The sequence below is a fragment of the Aplidium turbinatum genome, chromosome 6 (assembly GCF_918807975.1).
Source record: "Aplidium turbinatum chromosome 6, kaAplTurb1.1, whole genome shotgun sequence".
Taxonomy (NCBI): Eukaryota; Metazoa; Chordata; class Ascidiacea; order Aplousobranchia; family Polyclinidae; genus Aplidium; species Aplidium turbinatum.
Genome location: NC_137477.1, coordinates 10,741,610 through 10,756,702, shown reverse-complemented (window position 1 = coordinate 10,756,702; position 15,093 = coordinate 10,741,610). Strand labels below are relative to the sequence as shown.

The 15,093-nt window shown below is 37.2% G+C and overlaps 2 protein-coding genes across 3 annotated transcripts in view; one reads left to right on the top strand and one right to left on the bottom strand.

The window, feature by feature from the left end:
* Positions 1 to 4,108, top strand: part of LOC145771907 (uncharacterized) — a 51,421-nt gene extending 47,313 nt beyond the window's left edge. The window contains exons 51-56 of the mRNA XM_082583666.1: positions 54 to 177; positions 1,023 to 1,166; positions 1,601 to 1,732; positions 2,136 to 2,210; positions 2,818 to 2,910; positions 3,156 to 4,108. Of these exons, the coding sequence (XP_082439792.1) occupies positions 54 to 177; positions 1,023 to 1,166; positions 1,601 to 1,732; positions 2,136 to 2,210; positions 2,818 to 2,910; positions 3,156 to 3,260 (673 nt within the window). The 3' untranslated portion in view covers positions 3,261 to 4,108. The remainder of the gene's footprint in view (positions 1 to 53; positions 178 to 1,022; positions 1,167 to 1,600; positions 1,733 to 2,135; positions 2,211 to 2,817; positions 2,911 to 3,155) is intronic.
* Positions 4,109 to 4,183: 75 nt separating this feature from the next.
* LOC145771908 (uncharacterized) lies at positions 4,184 to 9,202 on the bottom strand. Of its 2 annotated transcripts, XM_082583667.1 has the most exons (5): positions 9,117 to 9,162; positions 8,619 to 8,851; positions 8,247 to 8,284; positions 7,595 to 7,900; positions 4,184 to 5,017 (listed from the first exon to the last, which is right to left on the bottom strand). In XM_082583667.1, the coding sequence occupies exons 2-5, from the start codon at positions 8,807 to 8,809 to the stop codon at positions 4,836 to 4,838; spliced, it is 717 nt and encodes a 238-aa protein (XP_082439793.1). In that variant the 5' UTR covers positions 8,810 to 8,851; positions 9,117 to 9,162; the 3' UTR covers positions 4,184 to 4,835. The 2 variants fall into 2 exon arrangements, with proteins under 2 accessions (XP_082439793.1, XP_082439795.1); XM_082583669.1 differs by having other exon boundaries at positions 8,697 to 9,202.
* Positions 9,203 to 15,093: the final 5,891 nt, after the last annotated feature.

The window sequence follows — 15,093 nt, the reverse complement described above, 5'->3', positions numbered from 1 at the left end:
TCATCTTTTTTCATAATTTATCTTTTCCATATTGACGTTGCATCGTTTTCTAGCCAACTGCAAGCTTCGAGCCGGCAGCTAAAAGACGAGTTAGAGAAACTGAAACAATTACTGGAAGATTTACAGCACGAGGCTGACAAGAGCAAAGCATTGCAGAGACATTCGGGAGAACAGCAGGTTTGTCTATTTTTTTTTTGTCGTATGCATCTTGCTCAAGAAAAAACAAAAAACATTGAAACTCTTGCTTTTTATAGAATTCCCTATAAACGCTGCGCAGTACGCAACTACGCATACTGACCGCGTCACCAAACCATGATGCCGTGATGTTTGCTTTCTGCAACGTCCAATTGTTTCAAATGTTGCCATTTTTTTTTTTCTTTTTTAGACTTTTTATAAGGTATTTTAAACAAAACGTGCTAACCGTTTTTGACACATCTGTTACAAACAACAGTTTTGCGACGCGTATGACTAATATTGTAACTTTTTTGTTTAATTAAATTTTGTTTAGTTATTTTAGGCAAACCCCCAACGCTGTCTGAAGCAGCACTTTAATGAATTAACGTTTGATTTTTATTTGAGAAATGCTATATACTGTGTTCTTGCATTATTTTTCTTTCTTGCAATCATCTTTCCAGATTACAAACGTAGTTATGTTCTATTGAGTCTCCTTAATGATAATTTTCTTACCGGTGCTTGTAGATTGATATGCCAACTTTTTTGCTGAGATTCTATATTAAAAATCAAATACACCCCCAATCTTTTACATTAATATATTAAGAGAAGGCATAGTGCTGATAAAGCTTTAAGTTTAATCATTGTACCCAATTTTTTATGTTGTTTGTTTAAATGTTTGGATGGCCGCTGACTTAGGTCTTTTGCTGTCGTACTTGTTGTACGAATTATTTGTGTTGGATGTGTTGTTTTTTTGCCAACAAAACAAATAAACTGAACTGAAGCCCCCTTAGCCACTTAATTTTTTCCACAGTCGACCGCCAAAGTACATAACCGTTATATCCTTCTAGAACCTGATTCTGCAGTTACGAAACCGCTTGGCTGATTCAGAGCAGGAACAAGATGCGACCATACAAGAGAAGAATGCTTCACTTGATGATCTGCACAGAAGGTTGAAGCAAAATGTGGACTGCATCCAGCAACTCAACCATCAGGTGTGACTTGTGCTACAGTATGCTCGCGCACGCCCTTCACCGGCAATGATCAACTACATCGAGTCTTGGAACTTTCCAAACGACAATTTATGAATATTGCCAAACTATGATGCTTTTCTTTTTAATGTCGAAACACACACAGCGCTCAATTTAGTTAAAAGTAAAGACGTTCTGTAGCATTGGATATATTTTTTGCTCAACTTTGTCCACCGTGAAGAGAATCTTCCATTATACTGCAGTTTGTTGTAAATAATTTTTGATTTGATTTAGTTTTCCAAAATGTTAACTTCCGAAACTTGAGGTCAATGCATTGCTTCTCAAACACCAAAACTTAAAAAAAAAAAACGAAATTGAAAAATCAATGTTGCACTAAGTACTTTTCATGACACTAACTCAGTAATTTAGAATCGGACTTCTTCTTTGTTTTTCTTTAGTTAAACAATCTGAGTAAAGAGAACATGCGTCAACGCTCCTTGGTGGAACAAGAAATTGCTACTCGAAAGAACCTCCAAGTGCAGCTTGATGCTAAGGAACAGTCGTTAATGGGACTTAGAGCGCAATTAGAAGTGAGTGAGATATCGCACAAGTTTAGCCCTGTTTACTTGACAGCAAACAAGCAGCTGAGTAACATCACAGAACGGTTTGTGTGAACCTTTTTGTTAAAAAATGTAAATTATATTGCTCAAGAAGTCGTTGCGTTCGGACATGAGACATTGATTTTTTGCAATTCTGCAGTTCTTTTCTGGAAATCAATCATAATAAATTTCTTTTTATATTTTCGTTAATTGACCATTAAATTTATTTGCTTTTCCCACTATTTTTTCTATCTCATGGATATTTCGATAACTCTACATACTGTACAGTGTACATTATGTATAGGCAATAGGCATACCACATCCGTAGTTGATGCTCAGTTTTGGGTACAGCCTGTTAACATGCTGTAACAAGAATACTTTCTGTTTAATGTAGGCTCGGTCCTTCTCGTCGCCGTTAAAAGACGTCAACAGGCTATCAACTTCAGATGTGGGTTTAAGAAGAGATAGAGTAAGTACCGTATGGTAGTTGTAATTCAATGCACCACTTTTCGTAGTTACACCATCGGCATGTCATAGGCTGTATGTCTAATTGTCTATAATCCCTAGTCAATACGTGCAACTTCACCTCATTGAGTTTGAAAATCGATCAGTTGTAATTATCGTTGCATGCTTCAGTTGCTGCATGTTGACTGCACTGTGCTGGCCTTCATCCTGCGCGAGTCTTCCTTCACGGTACCCTTTGTAGTAGTGCTTGTTGAACGGCGAAAATGACAAATAATAATCTTTGCAATGCAACTGTATAACTTGATATACCGTAACCAAAATTTGATTGATTTTGGATATTTTTGGACTGAAAAAACTTGAGAGATTTCGCATACTTGTAGACTGTAGTGTAGAGGCTTTAAACCACTTATGCATGCACGGTCATCGAGATTGGCAAATTGTAAATTTCGCTTTTTGAAGAGTTGATCTCTGTGAAATATCCCATTCATTAAGTGGGCTACCGCTGAATGGAGAGCGGTCGGTAGACTACCAACACTATGTAAATTTATTGCCAGTACGTTAGAAAATTGTCTGGATAACTCCAAGCTCATGTTACATTTTAAAAATGTTAGGTGGCCGATGCTGCTCTAGCTGATGCACGGAGTGCTGGCCGCACCAACCCAGAGAAGCTTGATAAGAATTACTGGGTACAAAGAGTAGGCGAGGTAATGATAAGTAGCATTCTGACATCATCGCATGTTCTGATACAACTTACTTCATTTTACAGAGAATGTGATTAAGCGCTCACTTCAGCATAATTACACCATTTCATCTCTATCCTATCATCGACATATATGCGCGCCATAGTCTGTCTTGTAGCTGTTCATGAAGAGAATCTTTTAATTTTTCACACACATTGATTGCATGCTTACCGAATTCAATTCATTTTCTTTGCATGTTGCACGAATAGTTGTCATTACAACTCCAACAAAGCAGCGCTTACTGGTCGGACAAAGTGAAGGACTTATCCGCTCAGCTGGATGACTCAAGACTTGATAGCTCGTTTAGGCTTTAATCTTTCCAATTTTTATCTATTGCATTTCTGTCAGCGAATTGTTGTTATCACCGTTTTGTAGAAAAAGTAGATCGCTTTTACTAATTATTCCACCGTTTGGCAGTCATCGCTAAAACTTATTTTTAAGTTTTAAAAGCATCCATCCCTTCCAGTCTCAAACTATATGTACGATATACCGTATTGCATTTTATTTTGGAATTCTTTACCCACTTGCTGTGAAGTTAAGCCACAGGAATCTTTCTGAATGGTCTGCAATTGCGAAAGTGAAAAATGTCTGGATGCTTCTTCCACTGTGCACATCGTTTCGTGTTTTACAGGGTGGTGTTCTATAACTCAAACTACGTAGGCTTCATACTGTAGACTACGAGATGTTCTAAAAAGTATTTTCCTCTAGTCAATATAGTAATTTGAGATACAAACTCTAACCTACAGCGCTTCAAATTGCTTGAATGGTGGTGTTTTATTGTTGCAGTACCCAGGATCCACGCACTGAAGAAAACGCTTTTCAAACTTTATTTGTGTTTTTGCTTTGAAATGGCTGTTCCTAGTGATGTACGAAGAGTTACTTTGAGTTTATTTAAGCCTCGTTTCTTCAATGCTGTGTTTCCTTATTTGTTTCCTAGTAGTGATACGATCACAGAACTCTTAATTTTCTATAACCTACATGAATTTCTAATGATTTGCTGCTTTGCACCAACAATATTGTGAACATATGCACTCATGTCAATGGTACTACTTTTGTGAACAGAACGTTCTATTTTCATATAAAACATTGTGGTTAGAAAACGTTTTATTTTAGAAGTTTTATATTTTTTATAAATTCTAATATAATATGCGACTGCAAGATTCTTTCTGCATTGACATAAGGCGAGTTGTTAATTCAGTCAGAAAGTAACGAAGAGCACTTGCGGAAAAATTGTCGGTGACATTAGAACAGAAGTGGGTATCGGTAGTTGGATTAACCAATTGTATTTAACATGCGGACGGCGGAGTATTTAAATACTATGAATGAAAATTGTTCTCTTTCAAGCGGTCCATAGGCAATAATAGGCATCAACATGTCCAATTGTCCATAGGCATTGAGATTAGTCTGGCCCAGTAAGCAGTAACATAACAGATCTTAGACATCATGTAGAACATCGAGAAGAGGTATTTTTCCACCAAAAAGAAAGTAAAACGCAGAAAAGTCAACCTTCGTGCCCATTTTCAAGCACGTCGCAAACAATTTGCCAAGACAAAGGAGAGGTTCAAAACTGCTAGGCTTCGTTGCAGAGGCAGGTTGACAAAGTGTCACATTTAACTGTGGTGATTGAAGACTCTCCCTTCTTTAAACGTCGGTGAGACGTGGCGACCACAGATAAGCCCCAAATCAATTGCATTTATGTTGGTAAAAAATGTCTCAAAGTCATCAGGTCGTACTAAAATTACTTCTAGCCAGCGCATCAATGCGAAAAAAGGCTAAAACAGCCCCAACATATTGTGTAAAGCAATGAACATAGTGCATAACAATCCAAAATGCCATCATCAACATTCTCAAATGTGTTTAAGCAATGTGTTATACTGTAGTAGTTTATTTCATAAAGAAGATAAGAATGCATTCAAATTTGTTCCCGATGATGAAGTTTGATTGGAGAAGAGCGATGACAAATTTGATAAAGATTTCCTCTTCTTCTTCGAGCTGCCTTGCTTTCGATCAACAAAAGATAAACTCAAAGGTGATTCCGCAGTTCTATTACCCAAAGACCGAGCAAAACCACCTAAATACAACCCGTAGTTATACAGACCAGTAAGGCGGCACTGTAGACTAGAGATTATTTAAACATCATACGATGCCTCTGATTGGGGTGTTTTCTTCATGTTTTTTTAGTGGATTGGGGAAAACATCCCATTTGGCATAAAATCGTGCAGGAAGATGAAAGTATTAAATCAGTTCATATGGTATATGGGCATTGGCGTAATTTTTTAAAAAAATTTGACGAACTTAGGGGTGCTCTAAGATATCTTATGAAAATTGTCAAAATAGGCTAATCAATTGAAAACCTGACCGATGGAAAATGTTAAAACAAATGACTCAATCTAATAGTAAATTCAACCATGTTTAGCCTACGTCATGAAACGTCGAATCAACATAAAAGAAGATAATTTTGTCGTATGTGTAATCGAATAGATTGCAGCGGTATGTCAAACGATCAGATAGAAATGAAAACAAGTATTAGGCTACATGCGAGGCGAAAGTGATCTTACATTGAATATTGAAATATATTCGACTTTAATTGCTTTAATTTGTTCACGTCTGCCTTATAATGCGGCTTGCTATAACTTAATCACATCCAAATTTGCTTCTGCGGGTCGTTGTCTTGGAAACAAACTCCGTGACAAGTTCTTCCATGTTTAATTTCTCCGCCAATTCGCGATGACTACCTATAACGGCCAAATTGTTCAGTCGTTGTTGCGTTTGAGTGCTGCGAAGGTAGGTTTTCAAGCGTCGTAATAACGAAAAGGAACGTTCGGCTTCACAGGAAGAAGTCGGCATAACAATGTAAGTTACCAAAGCTCAGGGTTGATCTCTAAGTGGTCTAAACTAATTTTGACCACTAAGCGGTTTAAACCTGGTTTTAACTGGTGAAAACTAGGTTTAAACCGGTCAAAACCCAGAAAAACATTTTTATTATATGTAGTGAATGGTCGGCTACCTGGGCTATGGGCTATTTAGGAAATATATATAAAAGCAGTTGTGAGTTGTGACCATTTTGATATGCAGGCCTCGAAATAGCTGGCGGCCATGACCGCCTGAACTTTCATTAATGGCTGCCAATACCGACCTGTCAGGCAGCCACAGATGGCTGCCTGTAAAGTTCGTACGAAAGATTATATTTATCTTGAATTTTTCTCTTGTTTCAGCGCCGCCAAAAACAAGACATCAAACAGCGCTAAGACTACTACCTTAAATTAGATGTCGTGCTACGTCTTATGTGCTACGCAACGGGAGGGCAAATGTTGCGCAAATTTTATGGCAAATGTTTTTCATAAAAAAAAATTTGTTAGAATAAATTCTTGTACTTCAGTTGGCTGTGCAAATGGTTCATCGTTCTACCAAGCATTTTTTGGTTCAACAGAAACTTATCTTTAGAATTTGAATTTTCTCATTAATTAAAATAACCAACTGATTGAAATATCAAAAATATACTGAGAAATTGGATATTTTTTGTTCCAAATCCAGCATTTAGGTTATTGTTGATCAAAACAAAATATAGTTGAACATCATTACTATTACCATTCATTAACATGGAGGGTAATATTTTTAATTCAATTGAAAAACAACTTGATTCATACACTAAAGGGGTTTTGACCAGTAATAAGTGGTCAAAACTGCCCGGTTTAAACCAGGTTTTAACCGGGCGGTTTAAACCGCCCCAATTTAAACCGATCAACCCTGCCAAAGCTGCATATATATTTGGCATTATATCGACCATTGACGGCTGTGCAATGAATTTCTGACGTAGCGTATTCACTGTCACAACATCACCGTGACGTTTGCAACAAGCGAACCACTGTTTGCGTTCACGCAGCAAATCCTTGCGTTCTCAGTCACCATCATAAAATTTGCTTACTTTCGTAACATCGGCTTCTTTCATTGTGGGATTCTCTAGCAGCTCTCGTAGCAAGTCTGCCATTCGGTATGATGAAGAGGGGAAACGGCTAACGATTGCATCTGACGCCGTTTGCAGAATGTTTTTTTAGACGTTTGAGTAGAAAACAGCAATTTTCTTCAAGCCAGACAAATTGTTTTCTCTCAAGCGGCACTTCTTGACGCAGTGCGCGTGTTTGTGCTTAATTGTTACGCAATAGTACAATCATGTCTGCCCTTGATATGTGTGGCGCTGCGTGCCACACACAAATGTAAAACACTGAAAATATTGCGCTTTGGTGAAACGACTTTCAAGAAAGAAAAAAAACGTTATTTAGCAATGCAAATTTCCATTTGAATCGGTGTATTTTGTATGCAAACCAGGGCCCAGGAGTGCTCTCTCATTTATGTTGTTACCTCAGATTTTTATTTTGGGGTGCTTAAGCACCCTTTGCACCCCTGAAATGACGCCTATGTATATGGGTAGCCTATAGTTTTAGAGTAATATGTAAATGCAATTAAGCAATACCGGTAGATATAAAAAGTGTGCATTTCCTTATTCTGCAAATTCTAAGTATGAAACTAAAAGAAAAATACTTTAGCATTACAGTTGATTGAGGAGAGGATTTAATTTGAAAAACCACACAATAGGCTATATTATACCATATGAATCAAATAGAACACTAAAATGTCAATTTATATATACCTGAAGTTTTCTTTCTGGATTGACTTTGATTAGATTTTAATGAGCTAAGATCCGAACGAGTTGCACCGGCCAACTTATTGGTGAAGCCACATGAGTAGCATTTTATTTTCAAGGTGGAAGAGGAGTTTAATACTGTTGTGCAAGACTTGACATCTCCAACTTTTTCTCTATTATTTTTTAATCTCTTTAATGCTCGACGATTTTTCTTTGTTACTTTCATTTTAGGCTCAATGCGGCTTGTACAATTTGATTTATAGAATATACCGTGACATTTCTGACATACAGAAATATGAGCAGCAGAAACGTCTGCAATTACAAAATAATGATTTTTAACTCTGTTACGAGCGTTATTTTAAGTTACCTATTTAATTTTGAGCAACTTTATCTTGCAATGTTTATTCAACCTAAATTTTACAACAGCTTTCACATGGCAATAGGTACCGTCAAAATGAAAAAAAAAAGTCTTTACAAATACCGGTATACCTTCTAATACTAACCGGCAAGCGCTTGATGACATTTGCGTATTTGTTTAATTATTTTGTTTCCAAAGTGCAAAACTTTAAGCGAGACATTACAAGCCCAAAACAAAAATTGTATTTAAGAGTTTGACCAGTAGATATCAATTATATTAAAGAATTAAACTGCAACTTACCTCTTCTTAATACATCGCTAGTGGCAAAGAAATGTGACCTAAAATATTTAAAAGCAAAATTTTGTAACTTTTGTTTATTAGGCTATGTTAGCTTTCATCTTCACAGTGTAGATTCTAACGATCTGTTTTAGCCTTGGTTTAGCATTGGCTAAAACAGATTGTTAGAATCTACACACTGTGAAGTAAGCAACGATTATGCTGCTAAAAGCGAAACTCAATCAATTGTTTAGCTTTCATCATTTCACATGTTGTACAAGAAACATTAGGAGTTAAATTACAGTTAATTTTTCAATTGAAATCACTCCACAACTTTTACTTGCAGTAAACTTGCTTTGCAATAAAAAGTTAAAAAAACAGTGGTAACTTATGTACTTGATACTGATAGTATGAAAGACCTTTCCTTCCAAGGAAAAAACAAGATAAATTTCTTTGTGAAAAACTATCACCCACATTAGATTCTTTGATACATCACTATTGGGGACCTCGTTTGCTACTTTCCACTGGAACATTAATGTAGCTTTCTCAATGTTCTTCAAATAAGGATCATTGAAAGATTTTTCCATTGTGATATGTCAATAGCTTTTTCTAGCAGCTTAAAGAAGTACCTGCAAATTAAAATAGAGAAAATGACACTACTGTACTTACTAAATAATAATTGTCTAACCAGGCTAATCACAGTAACAGTTTCGAAAGTCTAACTATGAAGTCATAATATTGTACAAGACACAATTACAAAAAAACTGGATTTATTTTGTTGTCTGATGCAAGTAGTAGTATAAAGTTGGTTGGTGTGCACATTTCATATGTGATGCCTTTGGCTAAAGAAAGTTGAAAAATCAAAGCAAAGTAAAAAATGTTGATTGTTAGCACCTGTAACAGTCCAGGAGTTACTGCGGTCCAAAAGTTACCTACTTTCAGACTGCATATACACAGTCCAGAAGTGACCAAGCAAATGTTGCCTCTAGATTTAATGGTTGCAACAGCTTAAACAAAAATAAGATGTATGTACGTTAAAAAAACTGAGATAAAAATCATTGTTGTTGTGTTTGAATAAAAAAATGTTTGAAACAAGGCATCGCGTGGAATGTTTGAATCAAGGCAGTCTAGTCTTTAAAACAGACCTTAAAAATACATCCTGCAAGCTTTAAATTTGATTAAAGGCAAACTTGTTTGCGTTTTATGGCAAGCTAAATAGCAAAAGTAAGCTTATTGTTTATGTTTTAGTTTATAAACACGGACTGACTAAATTTTAGGTAATTGTAATTTTGTACTACATCTTTCTCTTTTTGCCCTGGCAAGTGGCAAGATGCAAAATGTGAACTAGATTTTTGGTAAATAATATGAGATGTTCTACTGGTGCAAATTAAGCTAAACTATCACAAGATGTATACAGTGACAATCTGCTTTTATTACGACGTTTCGTCAATCAGACACGACTGACTTCTTCAGGGGGCTAGACCAGGTAGTGACTACCTGTCTAGCATGGCAAAACACAGGACATATTGCTGAAAACAACTAAACATGCAAAATGAAAATTCAACTTCTGGACAAAAACTTATCGCGCGCAAAGTTTGAAATATGTCCTGTGTTTTGCCATGCTAGACAGGTACGTACCTAGTCACTACCTGGTCTAGCCCCCTGAAGAAGTCAGTCGTGTCTGATTGACGAAACGTCGGAATAAAAGCAGATTGTCACTGTATACATCTTGTGATAGTTTAGCTTAATTTGCACCAGTAGAACATCTCATATTATTTAATTTAATGCCTGGTGATTGGTGAACAGCCTCATTCAATTTTTAGATTTTTGGTAGATGTGCATGTGCTGAAACTCATGAGATAACCTGGCAACGCTGGTGCAAGCAATTTTTTTTAAATTTCATTAAAGGTAAAACTAAAGTTATAGACTTAATTCGATCAAATTTGCATAGCATTGTGTGCAAAGACAACAGGGATATCTAAAGAAGAGGATACGAAGGCTTTTATTACGTCTGACAATAGAAGGGCTTTTGTTTATAGTAAATAATCTCTGTTTATCGTAAAATGACAATTGGCAACGATAGTTGTTTAATAAATCTTGTTATGATAACTTGCATTGCGCTATTAGAATCAGGCCTGGATATTCACAGCATGCTCATGGTCTGTAGCGCACCCAGCATGGGGCTAAGGGGGCTCAAGCCCCCCCAAACCTGCCACCAAAAATGAAGTTTTTGTATGTTCCCCATTAATACCTTTTGCTTACATGTAAGATATGAATAAGACACAACAATACAACAGGGCTGAACATTAGAACAATATATTTTACATATTTACAAATAGTTTTAACAGTCGAACTTTTTCAGCTTAACTTAAGCCCTCATCAGAAAATAACCTGAAAATATTTATAAAAATGCAATAAACTTCAACTTCTTGAAGGTAAAATTACATTAGGAAAAGGCAACTACATGAATAACTATAAAAAAATTGCACCACAGGGAACGTGATACCTATAGGCCTACATCAAGTAAATGTTGAGGAGAATAGACTCGCCTCCAGTAAATAAGTTAATTGTTTGTTTAAATTTGGATTGTAGCGTTTGATTAACTCTGCTTCGTGAATTTTAGTGTCAAATTGGGATTTGCCCTCGAGTAAAACTTTGAATGAGTCAGCAGAGAATTTTCGATCTGTACCGTACAAAAAGAACATCCATGATATGGTCTTTGATGGTAGGCCTACTTTTAAAGTTCAGATGCTCTCGTGGTCAAATGTCTGGTGGACATGGGTGCAACCTAGTTCGTACCCTGAACACTTCGGACCCTCAGTTCGTACCCTGAAAAGATCGAGAGAAAAAATTAAAAAAAGCCGAAGTCGCTGATCGCAGTTTAATAGCACAAAGCCGAAGTCGCTGATCGGAGTTTCCACAAACTCGAGGGTTAGGGTTAACGGAAAACGCGGTTAGCGGAAACTGCGGAAAAAATATTTGCAGAAACTGCGATCAGCGAGAGTTAGAGAGCATAGATTACTCGATGGTTAGAATTAGGGTTAGGGTAAGCCGAAACTGTAATTAGCAAAAACTGCGAAAAATTGTTTGCGGAAACTGCGATCAGCGAGGGTTAGAGCATAGATTGCTCTATAGTTAGGGTAAAGGTTAGCGGAAACTGCGGAAAAGTGTTTGGCGGAAACTTCGATCAACGAGGGTTACAGTTAGAGCATAGATTACTCTATGGTTAGAGTTAGGGTTAGGATGAACTGGTTTAGAAAGTTAGGTTTAGGATGAAGTTAGCGCAAACTGCGGTTAGCGGAAACTACGGATAAATGTTTGCGGAAACTGCGATCAGCGTGGGTTAGGGTTAGAGCATAGATTAGTCTATGGTTGGAGTTAGGGTTAGCGGAAACTGCGATCAGCGACTTCCGCTTTTTTTAATTTTTTCTCTCGATCTTTTCAGGGTACGAACTGAGGGTCCGAACTGTTCAGGGTACGAACTAGGTTGCATCCGGTGGACATATAGGCTACCGATGTAGGCTACCGTAGGTCAATGCTGCATCACACGGACATGTAAAACTGTACCGGTATACGAAATTTGAGCAGAGAGACGAAGGCGTCTGGGACTTTAGTTTAAAATGTGAACCAATTTTGAATGGTTTGTAAGTGGGCGAAACGTCCACATCAAATTTACCGTTCTGTTTACAAAATTAGTGTTTTGTTTCAAACTGTTTTCGTGCTAGTTGTTGTTTTCGCACTTATTTGTGTTGGCAAACAGAAAGCTAATTCTATTTTGTCATAGGCCTATGAGAAAAAAGTCGACATCTATAGAAGATTGCGAAAGTAGACGTAGGAATGAGGATGCTGAAGGTGCTAGTGGCATGGAGTTCACTATAGGCCAACTTGTAAACTGATTGAGAGAACAAATCCTGATGTATCGGCAGCTGGTGGGTTGTGGGCCGTGAGTGCCTTTAAATAATCAAAGGGATGGGTACTGGGTAGCCTATTGTCACTGTCATTATTATCGCAAATCACTCGGCCGACATTTCTGAATTAGCCCCCCCCTAAATTTTTTTCTGGGTGCGCTACTGCTCATGGTTGCTTGTTAATTCAATTACCCATATACTTGCTTTACATCTAGCCTACTGCAAAGGCTTTATTAAAAAAAAAAACAGCTCACTGGTAACTTTTCAACTGTCTTTGTAAACAAGTATTCTTGATATATGCTCTACGTAACATTTGCTAACTGTCTTCTGTAGCTCATTGTACCAGCTGCACTACAAAACCTTTCTGCAATTCCTAAAAGAACCGCATTTTTAACGTGCTACAAACCAGTAGCGTAGCCAGGATTTTTGAAAGGGGGGGTTTTGACCAGCCAGCGGCGGGGGGTCTGGGGGGCCTCCTCCAGAAAATTTTGAAAAATTACTTTGAATTTGGTGCATTCTGAGAGCATTTTCAACAAAAATGTGGGTACGAATATTCCTGTAAAATGGTGCTGTCTGGTAGCATAGCAAAAGGATAAGATCATCTTTTCTTCGGCATTTTTCGGAAATAAAGCTAAGTCTCTGTGTTTTCTTGTTGCTAATTCCTGGCTGAGATGTTTGAATGTTTGGTATTGGCAAAACTCGTATCTTTTAATGCAATTTTGTTTAAAACTAGGCAATTTTTTATTAGACTGAAAGCATCATTCTTAATATCGTGACGTCACACGCGTGCCAAAGGGGGGGGGTTGTAACCCCAAAACCCCCCCCTTGGCTACGCCACTGCTACAAACTACCGCCCTGGTAGTGTCATGAGAATAAGGCAATCGCTGCGAGCCTTCATATCCCCTTCTCCTTCTCTAAATATCCCTGAAAGACAAGGATTCAAAAATGTATGAAAACATTATTTATTTAAATTTTTAAGAAGTTGTTCGAAAAATATTTATCTGCAAATCTTTAAACTCGACTTTATTAGACATAGTTTTGCAATTTAGTCTGAAGGCTAGTCATAAAATTAATATAAAAAAAAGTTTCAACTGCAGCACATTTTACATTTTTGCAAGTTTTCTCAAACCAATTTTGAAACAGCAGGCCCCCTTTGCAATAGCAGTAACTTCTGGGCTGCTACAGCGGAGTGGCAGTCCAGAATTAAGTAACAAGAACTGCCAGGCGCATTGGCAAAGGATAAAAAAAGGAAATTTTTTGAACTAAGTTCCATATATAATGCTACCAAGTTAATGCATAATGTTTCAGTTAAAATTTATCAATGCTTAAATTTGTCACTGTGACTGTTTGAGGGGTTATAAAATTTTATTATTTAAAAAAAGAAATAATAAAATGTTTGGCAACTCTTGTTATTTCTGGACTGCAGTAACCTCTGGACCACTCCACCAGTAATCGTAGTGGAATTAATCCTCAGACTAATGCTATTCTCTTTGGCACATTAATGCTGACAATTTCAAATACTTGTAGAGGCTTTGAACGAATCTTGGTTGCTGAGACTGAAGTCTTTCTACCACTGTCCTCCCCGTTAGTTCAGTGGTTACCCGCCCTACTCAAGATCAATCCGGTCCGCCCCGTTGACTCAGTGGTTACGCGCCTGGCTCAAGGTCACGCGGCGCTGGTTCGACTCTCGGGGTGTGCGCTTGAGCAACGCATTTCAGGACTGCTCTCCATTCAGCGGCATCTAATGGATGGAGTAATTCCCCGGCAACAAGACTTCAACAATCGGAAAACTTCACTCTGTCAATCTCGGATCCGGGCCTGCGTCAGTGAAACTGTCAGGATTAAGCTCTGTAAGAAGCTTTCCCAGTCCGAGAATAAAGATACAATCAATCAATCAAAAGTATCTAAGTAATAATTCAATTCAATTCAATTCAATTTATTTTTCTTTGTCAGAACGCAAAAAGAAATGATATTGTAAAAAAGAAATACAGTAACAAAACCAACAAAAGGAAAAGGTGGCAAAACCTTAATGGTTTAAGACGTGCATAAAAAGATCTAATATTGCGGTATTTGCATCGATAAGTATAGTTAAGCACGGCCACCAAACCTGATAGGCCTACTGTAAAACAAGTAGCCTAGATGAATTAGTTAAGAATCAGTCGCCTCCTCGTTGCTGAAACAATTGAAGCGCCAATTCTTAAAGCAACGAGAACACGACTGAACCTAACAACATCACAAAAACAAACTAACACACACACACACACACATATTGTAATTAGGTAATGGACTATCAAAACATGGATTATTTACAGATTTTATACAGAAATAAAGTGTTCGCAGCAACGATATTAAGTAGCCTATAGATTGCAGAACAAATACACAATATGGCAGCTCATTATCAAGATAAAATAGTTAAAAAAGCTTTGTTTTTTAAATTAATTTCTTGCACATGTAAAAGCATAAGAAGCATGATGGTATATATAGCAGCGTGTTTTTGGTATTGCCAATAAGAGTTGAATCATCTTTTATAGCATCAGTGAGGGATGGAGTGTTTTTGGTATCGCTAATGAGAGGTGGAGACTCTTTGGTAGTGCCGATGAAGGATGTAGTAGTGTCTGAGTTGTTTCAAGTATCTTTTCCAAACCAACCTAAACAATAATCTTACGAAAAGTCAATCCATTCTCTGAACGAACATAATAGCTTATAATAATTAGGGGGTAGTTACAGTTAGATGCAAGCTTGTAGTAACATAGTGATATATTCTTATCTGGCAAATATTAAATTATGCAATACCGTATAGAAGCTTATTCATGGTATAGAGTAAAAGTACACAACAACTTACGTACGGTATTTCGATTAACTTGTTACGTTACGATGACATTCATTGACTTTTCGCTTTCTCTCTCTGATCCCTCGTTTTCATTACTGCTCACGATATGATATGATATAACCACCATTCGGCG